This window comes from Leptidea sinapis, chromosome 13 (assembly GCF_905404315.1).
Source record: "Leptidea sinapis chromosome 13, ilLepSina1.1, whole genome shotgun sequence".
NCBI classification, from domain to species: Eukaryota; Metazoa; Arthropoda; class Insecta; order Lepidoptera; family Pieridae; genus Leptidea; species Leptidea sinapis.
Window position 1 is genome coordinate 5,140,489 of NC_066277.1, and position 22,199 is coordinate 5,162,687.

At 36.0% G+C, this 22,199-nt stretch overlaps 1 protein-coding gene across 2 annotated transcripts; it reads right to left on the reverse strand.

Moving 5' to 3' along the window:
* LOC126967384 (aldo-keto reductase AKR2E4-like) lies at nucleotides 1-17,378 on the reverse strand. Of its 2 annotated transcripts, none has more exons than XM_050811827.1 (7): nucleotides 17,252-17,378; nucleotides 12,704-12,799; nucleotides 11,644-11,814; nucleotides 10,775-10,891; nucleotides 7,772-7,939; nucleotides 1,948-2,148; nucleotides 1-222 (listed from the first exon to the last, which is right to left on the reverse strand). In XM_050811827.1, exons 1-7 carry the CDS (start codon nucleotides 17,297-17,299, stop codon nucleotides 34-36), a joined length of 990 nt encoding a protein of 329 aa, XP_050667784.1. In that variant the 5' UTR covers nucleotides 17,300-17,378; the 3' UTR covers nucleotides 1-33. The 2 variants fall into 2 exon arrangements, with proteins under 2 accessions (XP_050667784.1, XP_050667785.1); XM_050811828.1 differs by having other exon boundaries at nucleotides 12,704-12,796; nucleotides 17,252-17,333.
* Between the last annotated feature and the right edge of the window lie 4,821 nt (nucleotides 17,379-22,199).

Here is a 22,199-nt window from a genome sequence, read left to right on the forward strand (position 1 = left end):
TTTTAAGAAAATCTGTTTATTACAATCAGATTATTAGTATTCACAAAAAGGGTACAACGGATAGTTTTGCCACGACGATATGCTGATGACACGAATATTTTTATTAAACTTGTTGATCGCCTCGACCTCCGCAGGCGTGAGGCTGAAGTCGAAAATATCTTTATTCTGGACAATACGTGCCTTGTTCGTAGACTTAGGAATGGGTACGATTCCTCTCTCGATCTGAAAATTTAATACTGTTAGATATATCAGCGATGTATATGCTTATACAACAAGATCCCAGAAAATGTTCAATACAAATGTATTACGAAGTTCAAAAGAATTGTTATAAAAAACACTTAAGGTAAAGTTTACTATCAGCCTAGCGAAACTCTCTAAGAAAAAAGCGATTCACTCGATTGTATGAAACGTGCAGTCATTGATAGATTGACAGATGACGGCTATAATCTTGTAAAAAACGGAGATAGCCGAACTCCACTACGATTGTAGCAACTGTTCGCTTTCAAACTTAGACGGATTATAATTCGTCGCCAATCGACGTACTCTAATTTCAAATTTTCAAACTTATGACAAATCACTGAACGTTTCATACTAATCTAAATTTCAATTTTTACTTCAGCAGTCCCGCTTTTTATTACGTAGTATTTACATCCTTTTTGTTAACTATAACATTAATTTTTAATGATACTACAGCTGAGGATGGAGCGACCGTCTTCAGAGTCTGACGATTAAATAGTCTGAAGTTCAGACTAATAAATAATACGTTTCGCGACAGCACGTTCGTTATAAGTGTTTTTTCTATTTTAAAATTTAATTTAAAGGTCGTTACTGCGTGCTTAGTCCTGTGTATACGCAGACGAAGTTTAGCTATTATTATAATAAAATGAATTAATTACAATGCAGAACCTAGATTCTTCGAACCAACTGTATACAACAGGATGTCTACTATGATTCTATGCCTTTTTGCGTTTCTCCGATATACATAGACGTTATTAAGAACGTCTTGTAGCTCTTCTCCATAGATCATTTATACCACTAGATAGACCATGACAGCTGTGAAAACGTTGAAAAAAATGACTTTAGAACTAACCTCTATTTTTCAAACTGACATACAAATCGTGAGTGAAAGATGTAGCTTGTCACGCACACTTATCAAGCCTGGTATATACACGTATTAAGCCTGGCCTGTTCTCATCTGTTGTCTAACAGCAAAGTCTTGACGTATAAACTATCTAAGCTCTTCTCCTATGTTGATGTTATTTATAGTCAACTCAATATTATGCTTTTAATAACAATAAAGCCTTTGGTAGATTAACAATTTGTTTTTGACTTAATTAAAATCAGTAGGATTTCCATTAGCTTGAAATTTTCGTTTATATGTTTACTTTTTATTTCAAAGATTCAACACCAGGTGGTGTCCTAGTTTTAGGTAATCCTATTCAGCTAAATATTAAAAAATGAGGGCGTATCTTAAATCTTTTGTAAGGGTTTTTTCTGTGAACTTATGTCTGAATCGTAACATTAGCTGGGGAATTTAACACTGTTTAATTAATTTTGGTACGGATTCTAATTCGGGAATAATACGGGAAACAACTATATTTAACAATAGAGCCTATATGGTTATAAAGTCACCACCAGGCTCTTTTGTACCGGATGCCGGCTAGATAATGGGTATCACAACAGCGCCTATTTCTACCGTGAAGCAGTAATGTGTGAGCATTACTGTGTTTCGACTGAAGGGCGCCGTATCTAGTGTGATTACTGGGCAAATGAGACTTGAAATCTTAAGTCTCAGTTGTAGTACCGCTCAAAATTTTTGGGTTTCTCAATAATCTGGAGTGGCACTGTATTGTAATGGGCAGGGCGTTATTATTACCATCAGCTGAACGTGCTGCTCGTCTCGTCCCTTATTTTCGTAAAAAAAGGAAATACTATGGTTGTACATACCAAATAACGAAGAACAATTTGTGCTGTAGTCTTTCCATATTTCTGCGCCATGGCTACTAGTACAGGGTCGTCTGACCTTGGCGGAGGCGCAGAAGCTGACCGTCTGCTGACCAGGAAACCGAAAGGACTGTAGCCCATCACAACAATACCTTGGGACTGGCAGTAATTCACAAGGGCTTCTTGGGTAAGTGTTGGATTAACCTGGAAATATTTTTTTCTATTGAAGTCGAGTTTAACTTGATACTGTATGACGGTCTTTGGGCTCAGACAAACACTCCAACTTATAGTATTACATCATCAATGCTTTGCACAGTTACCAGTGAGAGGCTCCTTTGCACAGGATGCCGGCTAGATTATAAGTACCACAACTATTTCTGCCGTGAAACACTCATGTGATAATAGTATCACATGAGTGTTTTAATACCTAATTATCAACAGTTGCATACAAGACTTTATCTACACCCAGAATATGAATCCTCTAAAAGATTCTGAAACAGTTAGCTTACTGCTAACATTAAAACACCAGTCCTAGTAGTAACCTAATATCATTCATTACTGATTATATACAAATAAACTAAGTATAAATGAAACAAATATTTTGGTATTAATTTACATTTTGTATAGTGTAATAATTAAAATTCACTCGAATATAATGTTCTTTTGCAGCGTTTAAAATGAATCGCTAATTTTTGTAAACAAAACAATAAAAATGGCGGGGATTCGAATAACCTATTTTTTACGGCGTGCGACTTCTGGTAGTGTGGAACGAGCGTAAACGAAAATGTTCTTTTTTTGAAATTCATACAGATACCACACATCGAGCAAAAAGAATGTTGCTGTCTGTTGAAACTCTTTGCGCATGAAGGGATCGAAAAAAAAACATAGGAGTGTTGTTATGAAATTCAGTAAACCATTACAACACTCGTTTGGATGATGATTAGAACATTGGGTGTTTTAATGTTGGCAATAAGCTAACTGTTTCAGAATCTTTAATAGAGGATTTAAAGCATGGGTTTAGATAAATACATGTTACTTGATCTACTGCTTGCGATTTGAAATTTCTGAACAAAAAGATATACATTAGAGATAAAAATCGGATTCAGACACGTTTTGTCGTGCAACGTCTGAACTTGTTGACTTCAATCTATATGTTGATGCTTCCACGTACCGTCCCAATAAAACTAGAATCTTGGATTCTTCCCTATTATACTTACAATGTCATCATCATAATGATACCAGTGGGAGGCTCCTTTGCACAGGAAGCCGGCTAGATTATGGGTACCACAACAGCGCCTATTTCTGCCGTGAAGCAGTATTGTGTAAACAATACTGTTTTTCGGTCTAGTCAAATTACTGGGGAAATGAGACTTAAGGCGCTATAGTCCTAAAAAGTAACATTTTTAAAAATCTACTTAAAATACATCTACTAATACTACGGTTCCAATTTTTTGACATGTTTATCTTCATTTCTTTATCTAAATTATCGCTGTTTCGAAAACACGATTACGAAAAAAAATCTCGATAGATTTATTTTTTGAAAAATAGTATTTTTTATTTGAATTGTTTATATTATAATAAAACTATGATAGCTATAAACACAAAACTTATTTACTTATTTTATTCGATAGTTTATTAGTATTTATAAGTTTTCATTGTGGGATTTATCAATACGCTTTGTGAATTATTTTATATTAATTTTTTTCGTAATAAACCAAACGCGACGCCTTGGTTGCATGCTCGCTCATGCCAGCAGTACGCCCGTGACCACTGTTAAGGGAGGTATTGTGTTCGTGTCTCTCGGGCTCATATTACGTAAGATTTTAGCAAACAAGTACAAAGCGGGAATCAAAGTAAAAAAATAATGATGATGCGACAGCGTATTTGTTGAAATAAAGGTAAACGGTAGTCGGAAAGTACTAAAATAAAATTTACGTAATATTATTTTGAATATTATGCCACGCGGGATTTTCGTATGTATGTACTTTAAGGAAGTTAGATAAATCCAAGATGGCCGCCGCACAAAATTATGATTTCATCAATATGGATATCGTGTCCGAGGTTCTCGAGGGTGCAAAGAACGATTTTGTGATCATTTTTGAATTCAAAGATGCCCGCCGCACAATATTATGATTTCAGTAATATGGATATCGTGTCCGAGGTTCTCGAGGGTGCAGAGAACGATTTTCGGATCATTTTTGAAATCCAAGATGGCCGCCGCACAAATTTATGATTTCAGCAATATGGATATCGTGTCCGAGGTTCTCGACGGTGCAGAGAACGATATTGGGATCATTTTTGAAATCCAAGATGGCCGCCGCATAAAATTATGATTTGAGCAATATGGATATCGTGTCCGAGGCTCTCGAGGGTGCAGAGAACGATTGTGTGATCATATTTGAAATCCAAGATGGCCGCCGCACAAAATTATGATTTCAGCAATATGGATATCGTGTCCGAGGTTCTCGAGGGTGCAGAGAACGATTATGTGATCATTTTTTAAATCCAAGATGGCCGCCGCAAAAAAATATGATTTCAGCAATATGGATATCGTGTCCGAGGTTCTCGAGGGTGCAGAGAACGATTGTGTGATCATTTTTGAAATCCAAGATGGCCGCCGCGCAAAATTATGATAACAACAATATGGGTATCGTATCCGAGGTTCTCGAGGGTGCAGAGAACGATTCTGTGATCATTTTTGAATTCAAAGATGGCCGCCGCACTAAATTATGATTTCAGTAATATGGATATCGTGTCCGAGGTTCTCGAGGGTGCAGAGTACGATTTTGTGATCATTTTTGAAATCCAAGATGTCCGCCGCACAAAATTATGGTTTCAGCAATATGGATATCGTGTCCGAGGTTCTCGAGGGTGCAGACAACGATTATGTGATCATTTTTGAAATCCAAGATGGCCGCCGCACAAAATTATGATTTCAGCAATATGGATATCGTGTCCGAGGTTCTCGAGGGTGCAGAGAACGATTGTGTGATCATTTTTGAAATCCAAGATGGCCGCCGCGCAAAATTATGATAACAACAATATGGGTATCGTATCCGAGGATCTCGAGGGTGCAGAGAACGATTCTGTGATCATTTTTGAATTCAAAGATGGCCGCCGCACTAAATTATGATTTCAGTAATATGGATATCGTGTCCGAGGTTCTCGAGGGTGCAGAGAACGATTTTCGGATCATTTTTGAAATCCAAGATGGCCGCCGCACAAATTTATGATTTCAGCAATATGGATATCGTGTCCGAGGTTCTCGAGGGTGCAGAGAACGATTTTGGGATCATTTTTGAAATCCAAGATGGCCGCCGCATAAAATTATGATTTGAGCAATATGGATATCGTGTCCGAGGCTCTCGAGGGTGCAGAGAACGATTGTGTGATCATATTTGAAATCCAAGATAGCCGCCGCACAAAATTATGATTTCAGCAATATGGATATCGTGTTCGAGGTTCTCGAGGGTGCAGAGAACGATTTTGTGATCATTTTTGAAATCCAAGATGGTCGCCGCACATAATTATGATTTCAGCAATTTGGATATCGTGTCCGAGGTTCTCGAGGGTGCAGAGAACGATTTTGGGATCATTTTTGGAATCCAAGATGGCCACCGCACAAAATTATGATTTCAGCAATATGGATATCGTGTCCGAGGTTCTCGAGGGTGCAGAGAACGATTTTGTGATCATTTTTGAAATCCAAAATGGCCGCCGCACAAAATTATGATTTCAGCAATATGGATATCGTGTCCGAGGTTCTCGAGAGTGCAGAGAATGATTTTGTGATCATTTTTGAAATCTAAGATGGCCGGCGCACAAAATTATGATTTCAGCAAAATGGATATCGTGTCCGAGGTTCTCGAGGGTGCAGAGAACGATTGTGTGATCATTTTTGAAATCCAAGATGGCCGCCGCACTTAATTATGATTTCAGCAATTTGGATATCGTGTCCGAGGTTCTCGAGGGTGCAGAGAACGATTTTGGGATCATTTTTGAAAACCAAGATGGCCGCCTCGTTCTCTGCACCCTCGAGAGCCTCGGACACGATATCCATATAGCTCAAATCATAATTTTATGCGGCGGCCATCTCGGATTTCAAAAATGATCCCAAAATCGTTCTCTGCACCCTCGAGAACCTCGGACACGATATCCATATTGCTGAAATCATAAATTTGTGCGGCGGCCATCTTGGATTTCAAAAATGATCCGAAAATCGTTCTCTGCACCATCGAGAACCTCGGACACGATATCCATATTGCTGAAATCATAAATTTGTGCAGCGGCCATCTTGGATTTCATAAATAATCCGAAAATCGTTCTCTGCACCCTCGAGAACCTCGGACACGATATCCATATTACTGAAATCATAATTTTGTGCGGCGGCTATCTTGGATTTCAAAAATGATTACACCATCGTTCTCTGCCCCCTCGAGAACCTCGGACACGACACCCATAATGTTGTGATCATAATTTTGCGCGGCGGCCATCTTGGAATTAAAAAAAAACCTGCACGATACAAGGCTAGTAGGGAAGCCCGAGAGTAAAAAATACTCTCCCTCAATCGGTGTCAATCGCTCTCTCCCTTGAACAAAAACGTCTCAAATATCCGTGACGTTCTTTTTCGTTTAATTTGTAAAAAAAATTACCCTCATTTAAAGAAGTTTCACTTCAAAATGCATAAAAATATCACAGCATTTCGTACTCTTGCGCAACCGTTTTTATAAAATCTTACGCGGTCCTTCCGGGGTGGGGTCGTTGACCCGCATCGCTCGGCTAGTGTCTCAGACATGCCCGTGTCGAACTTATATGTACCGCTATAGATAAATACGTTCGAGTGAGTTTTGCCTAAAGTGTTGGGAAAACCTCGCCTTAACATCTTATGTCTCAAGGTGACGAGCGCAGTTGTAGTGCCTCTCAGAATTTTTGGGTTATTCGATAATCCTAAGCGGCACTGCATTGTAATGGGCAGGACGTATCAATTACCATCAGCTGAACGTCCTGCTCGTCTCGTCCCTGATTTTCATAAAAAAAAAAAACACTAGGCGGGGATTACAGACTTCCATTTTTCAGGGTCCTTTCATATCACTCAATTCTCCCACTCCTGTCAACCCTTTCATTCTGATACTTAAGCCATAGCCTATTTTCACAGCATCCCGATGTTCGTTAAAAGTAAACATAGGTCGATCCTTTCCAATACTTCAATTTGTATTCGCTCTATACATACGACTTAACATACATACGACGGGGCTATTTCCACGATATACTTTTTAATTATTTTTGTAAAAGAAACATTTTTACGAATGGTGGCCATTTTGAAATCCGCCATCTTGATTTATAAACGCCATTTTGTTGTTATAGCGACAATAGTTATTCGCACTGTCAAAATTACATTTGTGTGTGTAGCACAATGACGTTCATTACACATATTAGAAATTAGGAAATATCAGTCGCAGTCTGAAAGAGGAACGGCAAAAGTGTGCTTAAAGACAATGTACGTACACTTTTCTCCTTAGTCGTGGGTCAACTGTCACAGTCCGAGTAAACCCTGAACTAAATAAATGTCTTACATTGCTGTTTATTGACCAAGAATATTTTAAGCAACTGAAGTAAGTGCGTCAATGTATAGATATAGCAGTCGAAGCCTATTATAGTGTAACTTGTAGCATGTTGAATATTTCTGCTTTGTTTTTTTTTTTTTTTCGAAGTGATATTTCTATATGTATTGAACGTCAATAGTCTAGCACCATATTGCAATATATGCTGAATCATCGGAGTCTTAGTAGGTTCCCGTTGGATATGGAACTTCAAAAAGCTAACATACCTCAATTTCATTCACAGCAGGTACCACCTTAGTACGCTGTATTAGATCTGCTATCTGAGTTGTGTTGAAGTTGGAGACACCAATGGAGCGAGTGAGGCCGAGCTCCTTGGCTTCCATCATTCCCTTCCAGGTGTCCACATAGTGCACGTCATCAGAGGAACCGTCAGCCTGCAAATAATTAAATAATCTATAAGACAACAGAAATAACACACGAACTATTCCTGTATTATTACACCAGTGGGAGGCTCCTTTGCACAGGATACCGGCTAGTTTATGGGTACCACAACGGTGAATATTTCTGCCGTGAAACAGTAATGTGTAAACATTGCTGTGTTTCGGTCTGAAGGGCGCCGTAGCTAGTCAAATTACTGGGCAAATGAAACTTAACATCTTATGTCTCAAGGTGACGAGCGCAATTGTAGTGCCGCTCAGAATTTTTGTGTTTTTCAACAATGCAGAGCGGCACTGCATTGTAATAGGCAAGGCGTATCGATTACCGTCAACTGAACGTCCTGTTCGTCTCGTCCTGTCATTAAAAAAAACTTTTTGTCTTTATCTTATCTTCACTAAAGAATTACATGACAGGAAGAACTAATTTTAAACTTGTAGTATCTTTACACAGCGTTTATTAATAAGCTAAGTTAGATTTTTGCTCAGATGTACTGCAAAGTAAAATCTGTTGATGGTAGGGGGTTAGGTATTGTCATAATATGATCTTATAGTAATAATAATTAATATAAAGCTCAAAATCAAAAGATTGCTTTATTCATTTAGACCAAGCACATACCAGGTCCTATTGTAGATCTGAACCATCTAGAAAGCAATTACTATTTCTTCGTGATACCAAGAAATACATTAGAAATGGAATCATCATGCAAATGATTTAACCATTACGTACTCTTTCCGAGAACTTACAATTCACTAAGTTAAACTTTCTTAAACATGTGCTATTATTAAGTAAAATGAAATGAAATCATATACTCGTACAGTAATCTCACCTATAACGAATCTCACTTATAACCCATTTTCACTTAAGTACACGATTTCAATCCCTACATATTTCTGTACTCTGAAATTTATAATGATTTGTACAGCTTATAATTGGACGTAATTCCAGAAAAACGTTCCAAGCCACAATCATCTCGAAATTGAGTTAAGAACACAAAACTGGTCACGTCATTCATATTAACGGACTGACAGAATATGGCAGCCCTACTAAATGACATCATCACTTAGTAGCCCAACCCACATGTATGGAATAAATTTACTTATATTTATTAAAATTCAAACACGAATTCCTTAAAATGTGATGGGGAAAAAAGAACGTTTTTCAGGAAATATGTCAAATTAGCTTCGCGTACCTTTGTTAATTAAATTATTTTATTACATTTTGCTTATTTAAACAAAACAAATCTTATAACTATATTTACAATACTACGACCACATAAAATTAAAACTATCATTACGTGGAAGCGTACCTAATTACATTTTTGTATCAAAACCTTAATAAAATAGTAAAACTAGGTAAACAATTGGAATACTGGTTACGAATTATGATGAATTAATTTTACTCACGGGTACTCACGATGTATATCGTGATCAGTTCCGTCGTGACCACGATTCATGTATCGTAATCGTAAATCGTAAAAACGCGTTATACGAAAACATCTCTATAATGCGTTTTCAAATAACGACGACGATTTTAACTAACGCGCTATGCCCATTACAACGCAGTGGCCACTCAGGATTCTTGAAAATCCCAAAAATTCTAAGCGGCACCACACTTGCCCTCGTCACCTTGAGGCATAAGATGTTAAGTCTCATTTGCCCAGTAATTTCACTAGCTGCCCGCCCTTTAGACCGAAAACCGATGTGCTACCCATATTCTAGGAGGCATCCTGTGCAAAGGAGCTTTCTAAATAATCTTTTTCGAGTGGAAAAATTGTTGCCTCTACACTACTAATTGCTAATGTGGAGTGTTGCTATGAGAACTATTATTATTAACTTGATATAGAGCAAATTAAAAAAAGTAAACTTAACGTCACTTTAAGTAAACTTAAATATGAAATATGGAAAGAAACTTATTAAGTAATAGACTAAAAGACAAATAACGAAGAATGAAATAAAATAAACAAAAAGACATAATAAAAATCGCAAAAACTACAAGATGGAATTGGGCAGGCCACATCAAGTGCCAGTAACGAAAGATGGAGCAGCATAGCATAGCTGGTACCTATTAGATGCCAAGAGAAGAAGAGGTAGATGGAGAGACTGGAGAGATCTAGTATATTACGAAGAAGTGCTATGGTCCCAAGTAAGCCAAGTCTTTTTAAGAAGTAACGTAAATACTCATATTAAAGGATTTTTCGTAAAAACTAAATTGGAATTAGTAAATAAACAAAAGTAAAATTACAAGAAATGTTGATTCCATTATGTAGTTAGGACTTCTTTTAATCACTTATATACTTTTTTGTTTTTATTTTTAATTTATATCCTACTAGCTGCCCCGACAGACGTTGTTCAGTAGATAATAAAAAAAAACTGTTTTATAGGAATTTGTCAATAATATTTCAAAACATTATTTCGTTAAAAATGCTCCCTGTTTTTATTACGAAATTGTCTCACAGCGGAATTCTCTAATAGAAAATATGTCCATACAAAACAAATATTGAAAATAAAAATAATTATGGGTCCCAAATTGAAAATAAAACTATCCTATCTCTCAATTTATGGAGTAATCCCCATTAAAATCCGTTCATTCGTTTAAGAGTCCATCGCGGACACACTTATCTAATAATTGCAACTAAACTTGGGGTAGTAAAACTTTGTAACAATAATACTACAAGAAATAAGAAAGACACTGGGATCACATAGCATCAGTAAGTATTTTGTATTTTATTACTTTCAATGTAAAATAACACGAAGCGTATGTTACAAAAATGTGAAAGATGCCATTCAGTGTGGAAACCAATCCTTAATCTAAGATTTATTCATATAACGTACCTTGACAGCGACCGGAAAATGAATCAAGTAGAGATCAACGTAGTCAAGTCCTAGTTTCTTGAGTGAATCCTTCAGAGCTGGTACAACCTGCTCACGGCGGTGTTTGTCGTTCCAAAGCTGGTCATTATAAAATAAAACATTAATTAATTCTTAAGGCGACACTAAATGCAAGCGATCTATGTAACAAAGCTAATCTTTTCAAAATTCTTGCGTGGAAAACGTAACATTTGAACAGACGCAAACAGTCTATATAATGCTTACAATTCTCACTATTCATTACTAATCTGAATAAATGTACCTTCACAATAAAAGTACAATCTATAAGAATAACTTTTCTGAGTAAAGTACTAAACAAATGCGTCATGTCGAGAAAAAACTTGTTTAATCCAAAAAAAGTGGTAGTTCAAAATAGCTCTGGAGTGTGAACTATAATCAACTGCAAGCATAAACAAACCTACAAATAAGACTTAAGTATTTGTGTAACCGGATAAAATGGTGTTCATAACTTCAAATGCTATATATTTACCACAAAACTTGTCTAAAACACCTTGTTTGCGTGTTTTCTTCTTACCATTGTTTAAGATTAACATGTTAAATAAACAAAAACATTTTAAAAGGATCAAAACAAATTTACTTTAATGATATGTTGTTGCAAAACTTTGGGGTAATTTGATAATGTTAACTTTTGTTATAATTATTAAATTTGGATTTTTGTATTTACACACGTTTTGGCTCTTGCAAAAAGTATTTGATTAATGTTTGCAGCGATATTGAATAATAATATAAAATGATTTTTTTACGAGCATTTTGGGCATTTCTATACTAATCAATCAATGCTTTAAAAGAAATTAAAAGGTGAATTTACTTACTTTGGTGGTAATATAGAGATCTTTCCTGGTGACTAGTTTATCAGCAATGGCCTGAGCTATTCCCTGGCCGACTTGTTCCTCATCGAAATAAACGGCTGCAGTATCGATGTGTCTGTATCCTGCTTCTATAGCCCAATATACTGCTTGACGTACATCTTCAAGTGTTTCTGACTGTTATTGATGGAAATATACGTATATTATTACAAAAAAAAATGGTGAATTTGAATTGAAATTTGTGCATATGTTTTCCTTAAATTTTAATTACCAAAGAAGGATTGGATGTGCATATTGTAATCAATAGACAACAGACAACGAGATTGTATTAGCCAGTTTTAAGCGTTCCGTAGCCAAATGGCAAAAAAGGTAAACCATTATAGATTCGTCAAGTCCGTCTCTCTTGCCGTCCGTATATCAGTCACTTTTTTCCGAAACTATAAGAACTTTAATGTTGAAACTTGGTAAGTAGATGTAATCTGTGAACCGCAATATAATTTTCACATGAAAAAAGAAATAAACAATAAATTTTGGGGGTTTCCCCATACATAGAACTTAAACTCTAAAGTTTTTTTTCATCAAACCCATACGTCTGGGGTAAATATATAATATTTTTTTTAAACTGAATAGTTTGCGCGAGAAACACTTACAAAGTGGTAAAATGTGTCCCCCTGTAATTTTTAAAATAAGAGAATAATAAAACTAAAAAAAAAGAGGTATATTACAACATCAATCAAAACTACAAGGAACTACTAGAACTATTATACTATATTACTTGTTGCTACGGAACCCTTCACGGGTGAGTCCGACTTCATCTTGCCCGCTTTTTTCACTAATTTCTTGAATTGAATGAAATTAATAAATGATAACAATTTCCGTGTGATCACTTTTTAACATTTTATTTAAAAAAATGTGTCTGGGTGTAACGGTATTCAGATTTTTGGAAAATTAAAAAAAACGGTGCCTAAAACAAGAACTACTCAAAAGTGTGTTCCTTGAGTTTATATACTGACTATAGGATATAAAATTATATTCGATATAATATTGATGGTGTATGCTGTCTCACTTCTTTGGCTGTTCCTCTTCCTGTTCCCAAGGCTATAGCTGGAATCTCGTTTCCATCATTCAGCTTGAATGTTGGTGGTTGCACTGCTCCACCCTCCTGTACAAAATTTCAATAAAAAATATCATACTTAGCGATTACTCCTGCAAAATATAATCCAAACGAATTTTTTTAGCTTGTATGACGAAAACGAAAATAAGGGATGAACCGAGCAGGATGTTCAGCTGATGTTTTGATTGATACACCCTTCCCATTTCAATACAGTGCCGCTCGGGATTCTTGAAAAAGCTTAAAAATTCGGAGCGGCACTACAGTTGCGCTCGTCACCTTGAGACATAAGATGTTTAGTCGCAATTTCCCAGTAATTTCACTAGCTACGGCGCCTTTCAGACAGAAACACAATAAAGCTTACACATTACTGCTTCACAGCAGAAATAGACGCCGTTGTGGTACCCATAATCTAGCCGGTATCCCGTGCAAAGGAGCCTCTATTAAAATAATGTGTGATCCAAGTGGAGATACTTTTTTCAGTAGCCTTTTTTTGACAGATCACGTGTGAGTAGTGTCATGCTGTCATCTTATTTTTGTTTAGTATTGTTTGACATTTCATAATGGAAAGACTAACACCTGAACAACGTTTACAAATAGTTCAACTTTATTACGAAAATTCACGTTCTGTGAAGAATGTGTTTCGCGCACTTCGCTCAAATTATGGTCAACATAATCGCCCTACTGAATTACTATTCGCAAAACCATTACCTATTTTGAGACCCAGCATTCATTATTGGATAATATTCGACCGAACAGACCGGCCTCAGCACGCATTGAAGTAAATATAGCGGCCGTAGCTGAGAGTGTACACATTGACCGTGGAGAGTCGATTGGACCATCTGAGGCCAACATTTGATAGTCATAATCTTCAAAATATAAATGCCAAAGAATGTGCTTTCAGTTGATAACAAACATTCCCCATTAAATTTGAATTTTCGGTGTTTCATTCTTTAAAATACTAGGTAACCTCGAAATGGATCACCCCTCGCTTATACTTAATTAGAAAGCAACTGCTCTGTGTGCTATGTATTAAAATTATGTCTTATATAATATAATACTCTAAAGTATACTATGAAAAAACAAAACAATTACCTATGAGTAGATAATGTGAACGGACTTTTAGATAAAATTAAATATCTATCTGTTTATCATATAAATTTGTATGTTATATCATTCTTTCATCAATCTTGTATCTGCATTTCAATATATCAATCGTAATTTCCATAAACAAATGGTATACTATTACCAAAACATAATCCCAGGTGTAGCTAAAAAATGATTAGATAGGTTCCAAATCGTTCTGTGCAGGTAATGGAAAAAAAATTACTTAACTTCTGATCTTGAATTAAGATCGCGATTAAATTATTATAGAAATAAGTTTAAGTATTATATCAACTCATTTAAATAGACGTGAGGTACCTATGCTAATTTCGTTTCAATCATGATATAATCATAAGATCATTTTATGGTGGAAATACTGTTACGAGGGTCACCCCGAATGTTCGGTAGGTACCTACTTAACCACACAAAATCTAAATTATTTATGGAATTATACTGATGTTCACCGAACCTTTACACTTAACAATATAAAACCCTATTAGTTATATTTTATAGTTGGATATACAAGCTTTACATAAAACACCTTTTTAGGGTTCTGTAGCCAAATGGCAAAAAAATGAACCCTTATAGATTCGTCATGTCTGTCTGTCTGTCCGTCCGGAATAGTTTGCACGAGAGACACTTCCAAAGTGGTAAAATGTGTCCCCCCCCCCCCCCCCCTCTGTGACTTCTAAAATAAGCTAATGATAAAACTAAAAAAATATATATGATGTACATTACCATGCAATCTTCCAAAATTGGTTTGAACGAGATCTAGTAAGTAAGTTACAACGAACTACAAGAACTTTTACGTTTTGTTACATGCTGCTACGGCACCCCTCATGGGCGAGTCCGACTCACACTTGGCCGCTGTTTCTTATTTATATATATAAGTTGGGGCAAATTCGCAAGAGGTTCTTGTGATAGATAGTGGTGAGGCAACCGACCATGAACAACCTCAATACCAGAGAGATCAAGAGATGAGTTGGCCTTAGGGTCTATGCTGTAAGCTTTAAGGTTCGGGAACACTTCAGCCGATAATTTATTCTACAAAGGTAGGTTAGATGCTACAAAGTTGCTGTGCGAAGTTTCTGGTAAAACCCGCAGTTGCAGAATGCCAGATGTCAACATGATGCGAAAACAAAACACCCAACCGGTTTGTTATAAATAATAATTTAAAACCAAGGAGAAATGCAAAGGCAACTTGAACTGACCTTTGATGAAAATGTATTTCATTATTATATGCAACTATTGCAACAACTGGTTTAGATACAGCAGAATATATTGATGTTTTTCCACAACCTTATACGTATCTAGTTAAACCACATATTTTTATAAAAATTCCACGGTCTTGTATTTACGATTTATATATTTATAGAACATTTCGTAATTTATTATACCTTATATCTACCTACCACTTTTGCTACAAAATTATATTATGGAGTACTAAAAATAACAAAATGGCCTCAAATTTAAAATAGATTACATTGCAGGTATATGCATAATATTGAAGTGAAAACTTGTTTAGCATCTTTGTGATTTGAAAGTCGATGAAATGAAAAAGCGAGACAGTAAAAAGATACAGACACATAAACTCATTAGATTTAACGCAGGAGAAAATGAGATAGGAAGCAATAAACAGTGTTTTGGTACCAGGCAATCATAGCTGAAGAAGAGATTGTTTTATGCATGGCGCGAGTATACATTAATATATTTATTCTGACATCATGCGCACGATATATTACTACATAGACACCAGGAGAACATAAATTTGGTAGCGGTGATAGTAATGTCTTCTTGCAAAGCGGTTGAAATCATGTGTCATCCTAGGTGCATGTACCAGGACTTCATATGCAGTTTAGAGGTTCACGCACAATGCAGGCTTCACTTCTGACATGTGTACTTTGAACGCATGAAAATATTTTATTATTTGATTTTCGAATTTGGAGTCTGTATAAATAAAAAGTACCTAATAATGTAATAATTTACAATCCTCACTCAAAGTAACAATTTCCAAATTCATTTATTTGCTATTAAATATAGGCTACCACCCTATATTTAAATTTGGTCTTACAATAGCTTAAAGTATCTCATATTTAGCCATCACCATTACGATACAGCATTGTAACAACTTCGCTATTAAGTAGGTATATAATTAACAATTAATTAATTAACTTTCCCAGACAAATCCTTAATACAACACATAAATAATCCGCGACCCAATCAAGAACATTTTTCATAACATTATACAATTCATCAAAACTTAATTGAACTAAAAAGAAATCATTTTGTCACGTAAGTCATATTGAAAAGCTTGCATTTCAAACCTTATTGTAACTTAAGGCGCGGACTGACTTGGATTGTAAACGCTACAACCAATAGTACAATTTTTGAGTTGATCATGACGCTAAGCTGCAAATGGGCATTTATTTTACTGGTTTTCTTTTGTTTATTCAAATTATACATATTAAATTGAATAATTGTTCGGTTTAAGTTTTAGAAAAAATGCTAATTCTATTAAATTATTTAAAGGAAGAATGTTGTTATCGCTGAAAATTCAGAGATTCTAAATTCCAAAGTTTGTTTTTGGGAAGCAACTTCCAAATTTTTTATTGGACATTTCAATTTATATATAAACATTCTATTCGGTTAAAATTTTTCTTTAAATCCTTCTTTTTGTAATGTATTTTTTGCGTAGGAATATTTTCATTGCGTTATGTTGTAATCGACCCTCTAAGAAACCAATTTTAGTGGATATAGTGGTATGACCGCGCCTTAACCTAGTTGCAATAATATTGTAATAATAATAAATCTTGATTTGTTGCAAATTTGCTTAAAATTACCCTCGACCCCCAAACTAGGACAGCCCGTGACATGCGGGTCAGTCTCTTCCCAGTTGTGCAATGTAAAATTTCAAAATAACAAATAAGTGACTAACAATTGAGGTTATTATTGTTGTGTCATTATTACACGCTTTAAGAATAAATATCCGGACGACCGAGCTTTGCTCGGCTTTTTAAGAAAGTACAAAATTTTAACAAAAAACAAACTAATAGAATATCTTGATTCTCGAACCGGGGTCTTCTACTTTCCGGTTCGCCCAGCTATTATAGTCTGGTATATAGTGGCGAAATTTACCATTGTATTCTAATATTATTGTAGCAGTTTCTCATTAAAACACGGATAAAACATTTTTTTTTTTAAATTGAAACCTAGATCGATTTCTCGCCCCCGAAACTTCCGGTATACTAAATTTCATAAAAATCGTTGGAGCCGTTTCCGAGATTCAAATTATATATATATACAAGAATTGCTCGTTTAAAGATATAAGATTAGTATTTGTATGGAAAGAGAAGCTATGTACTTGTGAAAATATACATAAAAAAAAGTTAAATTACTTACATTGTATGATATGATTGTTAAAACAAAGGCAAGTAAGAGAGGCGACATCTTTCCGCTTCTATGACCAAAGCACTTATAAAGCTGTGCAATAGTACATAATTAAAACAAGTCAGACGCCATAACTGGTTATATTGTTTGCTATTCAAGATTATTAACCTCGAGGCTGTTATAGAATCTATGCACACATATGCTTATGCCAATATTTATTTAAATCTTTATCCTACTCTACTAATATTTGAATTTTTTATAAATAAATCTAGTAGGTGTTAAATAGAAGTTTGGTTATAAAATATTGGAACTAATTTTTTTTTAATAAATTAACTTTAACACGTAGTGCTATAGTTATTTAGGTTTATAACGAGGTAGGTACTGCTTTATTACCTATATAATACGCACGCCCCCGGGTTTTAGGGGGCAATCTTTGGGACCTACTGAACCGATTTTGAAAATTCTGTTACCATTTGGTTGAAAAAGAAAGCCACATAATTAATGTAAATGTCATATAATGAGAGATATATGACTGTTTTGTACTTGTGTATGCATGTGGCAGTATTGTAAAAGCAAACTAATATGGTCACACTGATGTCAGTGTGACCATATGTATGCGGAAGTAGTCGCTGGTAAGAGCTAGTATTCATAATTTAGTTATTGAAAATTTGAAATTCCAAAAGCTAGTAATGGCTTTTTTTATAATAAGGGACGACACGAGCAGGACGTTCAGTTGATGGTTATTAATACGCCCGTCCATTACAATGCAGTGCAGCTCAGGATTCTTGAGAAACACAAAAATTCTGAGCGGCACTACAATTGCGCTCGACACCTTGACACATGAGATGTTAAATCTCATTTGCCCAGTAATTTCACTAGCTGCGGCACCCTTTAGATCGAAACACACTGCTTAGACATTACTGCTTGACCGCAGAAAATGGCGCCTTTGTGGTACCCATAATCTAGCCGGCATCCTGTGAATAGGACCCTCCGGATACATAACTGCATGAGACTGGTGGTGTGAGTGTAGGTAGTACTTTGAAGGAATCGGAACAATATTATGAAAATAACATGATAAATTGTCAACATCCTCATGGAATTCTTTACCTACTACAGACTCTCGTTCCCAGAATGGAAACACACGTAATACATTCAGAGTTTACCCTAAAGCAGTGTTACTTCGTGATGGGAAGCCAACTTTAGTATGGCCAACCATATAAAAATTCTGTGAATCCTCGTCGATTATATTGATTTTTGGTGGGATGTTTTATGGTTCAATGGCAAAGAGGATATAAATACTTCGTAATAAGAGGCGGGACTGCCTGAGTAAAAATTTAAATTTAGTTTAGTATGAAACGTGCAGTGATTTGACATAAGTTTGAAATTATGGCGAAGAAGTATAATCCGGCTAAGTTTGGAAGCGAAGAGTATGCGAAGTTAAAACGAAGTGGATTTCGTCCGTTTTTATAAAGACTAGCTGACCCGGCAAACGTTGTTTTGCCATATAATTTATTTTTACTGTTCGACGGTTTTTTCTCCGACGTATTTTACAAATACAACTACTAAGAAAAAGTATTTTAGAGGGTTAATATATAGAATATATATGACACTCACAAAAATTTGAATTTCTATTGGTAACAGAATTTTCAAAATCGGCTTAGTATCGGGTCTTTCAATAGGGACTTCCGAACTTTTACAGTTGATAGCGGCCATCTTGTTGAAGCTACATCTGTCAAATTGGCTGTCATTTATTCAGTCTGTTTTGCCAAATCACCATGGATGGATATAGCGTTCAACAACACGTGCAAATGATAAAATTATTTTATCAAAATGGGTGTTCTGTTCGGGCAACGTTCCGCGCGCTTCGCCCATTTTACGGGCGCCATAATCGGCCTACCAAGAGGACTATTCGCAGTGTGGTGGATTAATTTGAGTCCACTGGTTCAGTAAACGATCAACCAACACCCGTACGTCGACGAAACGCAAGATCTACCGAAAACATCGCCGCCGTCCGTGAGAGCATGCAGGAGAATCCGAGGCAGTTGATTTCGCGTCACTCACAAGAACTCGGCCTTTCACAGACCACAACTTGGCGAATTTTGCGTCGTGACTTGGGCCTGCACCCGTACAAAATTCAACTGACCCAGGAGCTGAAGGTAAATGACCATAGACAAAGACTTGTGTTCGCTGAATGGGCTCTGGAGCTGTTGGCAGTTGGCAACTGACCCTAATTTTCATCGAAAAATCATCTTCAGCGATGAGGCCCATTTCTGGATGAATGGGTACGTGAACAAACAAAATTGTCGAATTTGGGCCGATACAAATCCACATGAGATCTAAGAGCGTCCAATGCATCCTGAAAAAGTCACTGTTTGGTGTGGATTTTGGGCTGGCGGCACCATCGGTCCATATTTCTTTGAAAACGACGTTGGCCAGGCCATCACCGTAAACGGAGAGCGCTATAGGTCGATGATTACCAACTTCTTTTGGCCTGAATTGGATGATATGGACACCAACGACATGTGGTTTCAACAGGACGGCGCTACGTGCCACACAGCTCATGCCACTTTGGACATTCTGCATGAGCGGTTCGATGGCATGGTCATCTCACGTGGAGGTGATGTGAACTGGCCACCGAGATCGTGCGATTTGACCCCATTAGACTATTTCTTGTGGGGTTTTCTTAAGTCGCAAGTCTATGCGAATAAGCCACAAACCACAGCGGCCCTCAAAGCCAACATAACCCATGCCATCGGTCAAATTCAGCCTGATTTATGCACCAGCGTCATGGAAAATTGGACATTTCGGATGCGCGCCACCTAGAGAACCGGGGCGGACATTTGAACGATGTTATATTCCACACATAATGGCATCGATAGGCCTTTCAAACGAATAAAAATTGTTGATGATATCTAACACAAATTTTGTTTTATTTAAATTTGAAGATAGGAAGCCCTTAATGAAAGACCCTTTAGATCCAGATGTGATGTGAGAGGACGGCTGTGATCACTTAACACCAGGTGGCCCGTACGCTCTTTAGTAATTCTAATCCATAAAGAAAGATTACCTTGTAGAAATAGATATAATGATTTTAAATGAAAAAAAGTATTTTCTTTTTTAGTCAATATTTCAATTATTTTATATTATTCTGCGATTCGGCACGGATGCAAATCCAACAAATTAAAAGTGATGAAAATCAGTCCAGCCATTTTACAGATATAAGTGTTCGAGCAACTATATTCTGTAATGTATGTTACTTTGTACCAAGAATCTTTATGATGATTTCACCAATAGGTATTATAAACGCTATAGTTTGTAAGCATAAATAGGTCGGATGTAGGTATATGATGATTGATAGAATGCAAAAGTTATAGGTAGTTACTGCTATATATTCCTTTGTCCTCCTAAATTATGTTAAACGATTTATTTCAGTCAGCATAAAGATGCAGATTTTGCGATTTAAAAACGTGTGAGCAAGTCACGTAGAGTTGGCCGTAGGAAAATAATGACATGACCAAGTGTATGCCTGAACCGCCGGTTTGAACCTGCGATTTGTTGATAGTCATTAAAAAGGCAAATAAATAGGAACTGCAGGCGTTTGTTTTTAATAACCCCCCCAACCGCAGGTGTGCAGTCGCCCGCAAGCCCGACCCACCGCCTGCCACCGGACCGCACCACAATATCGCGCATTCGGTTGTTTATCGTCATCGTCATAACTATTCAAATATTTGTCCAAATAAAATAGTATATACAGAGATTATCTACTTTAAATATCTGTTATGTAAGTATGATTCTGATATGTAAGCTATATTATTGTAAAGTTTCAATAAAATCCATTAAATAGATTTCGTGTGAAAGTGCAACAAACATACGTCCATTCATTCTTACAAACTTTCGTATTTATAATATTAGAAAATACTTCTTGTGAAAGCCAGAAGGTAGGGCTGAGATTATTACAGTCCCATACATCCAGACATCCATACATTCTTACAAACATTCGTATTTATAATTTTGGCAGATACTTTTTTGGAAAGCCAGACGATAGGGCTGAAATATTCACAGGTTCATACATGAAGACATCCATACAAACTTTCGTATTTATAATATGAGTAGATTCTTCTTTGGAAAGCCAGAAGGTAGGGCTGAGATTTTCACAGAGTTGTAAGATAATTGTTCTACTATGTTGTAAGATTAAGTTAAATATGTATAGATCTACTTATATATTATGTCCGATCTAAATGGACTGTCGTTCTCACTTTTTTCCTCAGGTGGACATTATGTCCGTCACCCACAATGGATTTAATATGAATGATGCTATCTGGACTATGTTTTTGTAATCTTTTACTTTCTCGCGGGAACCCGTCACTTTTATGGGATTTTTAAAATTTATAATACTTACACATTGCTTTACCGGCAATATAAGGTATCAACTTGACAAATTTTACTAAATTAGGTGCATAAGTTGTTGTGTACTAAGCTGTATAAGAAACTATAGTATATTATTTTTCCCACGGGAACTTGTTAGTTTTCCAGTATGAAAGGTATCCAAGATGTTGACCGGCAATATAATTAACAAAATGCCAAATTTATCAATTAATTATTATTAAATTATGTGCATAAGTAAATGTTGACTGAGCCATATAGATTTTTAATTATCCCACGGGAGCTCGTTAATTTTCTGGGATAAAAAATATTTAAAGTGTTGAACGGTAATATAAGGTATCTACATGCCAAATTTTATCAAATAATGTGCATAGGTTTTTGTGTACTAAGCTATTTAAGTAAGTAGAGGTTTTTAACGCTCCCACGGGAACTGTCTAATTTTCCGGGATGAAAAGTATCTAAGATGTTGACCGGGGATGTAAGGTATTATCATTCAAAATTTCAATTGAATCGGTCTAATAGTTTCAGAGATTAGCCCGTACAAACAGATAGAAAAAAACAAAAAAAGCGCGTACAC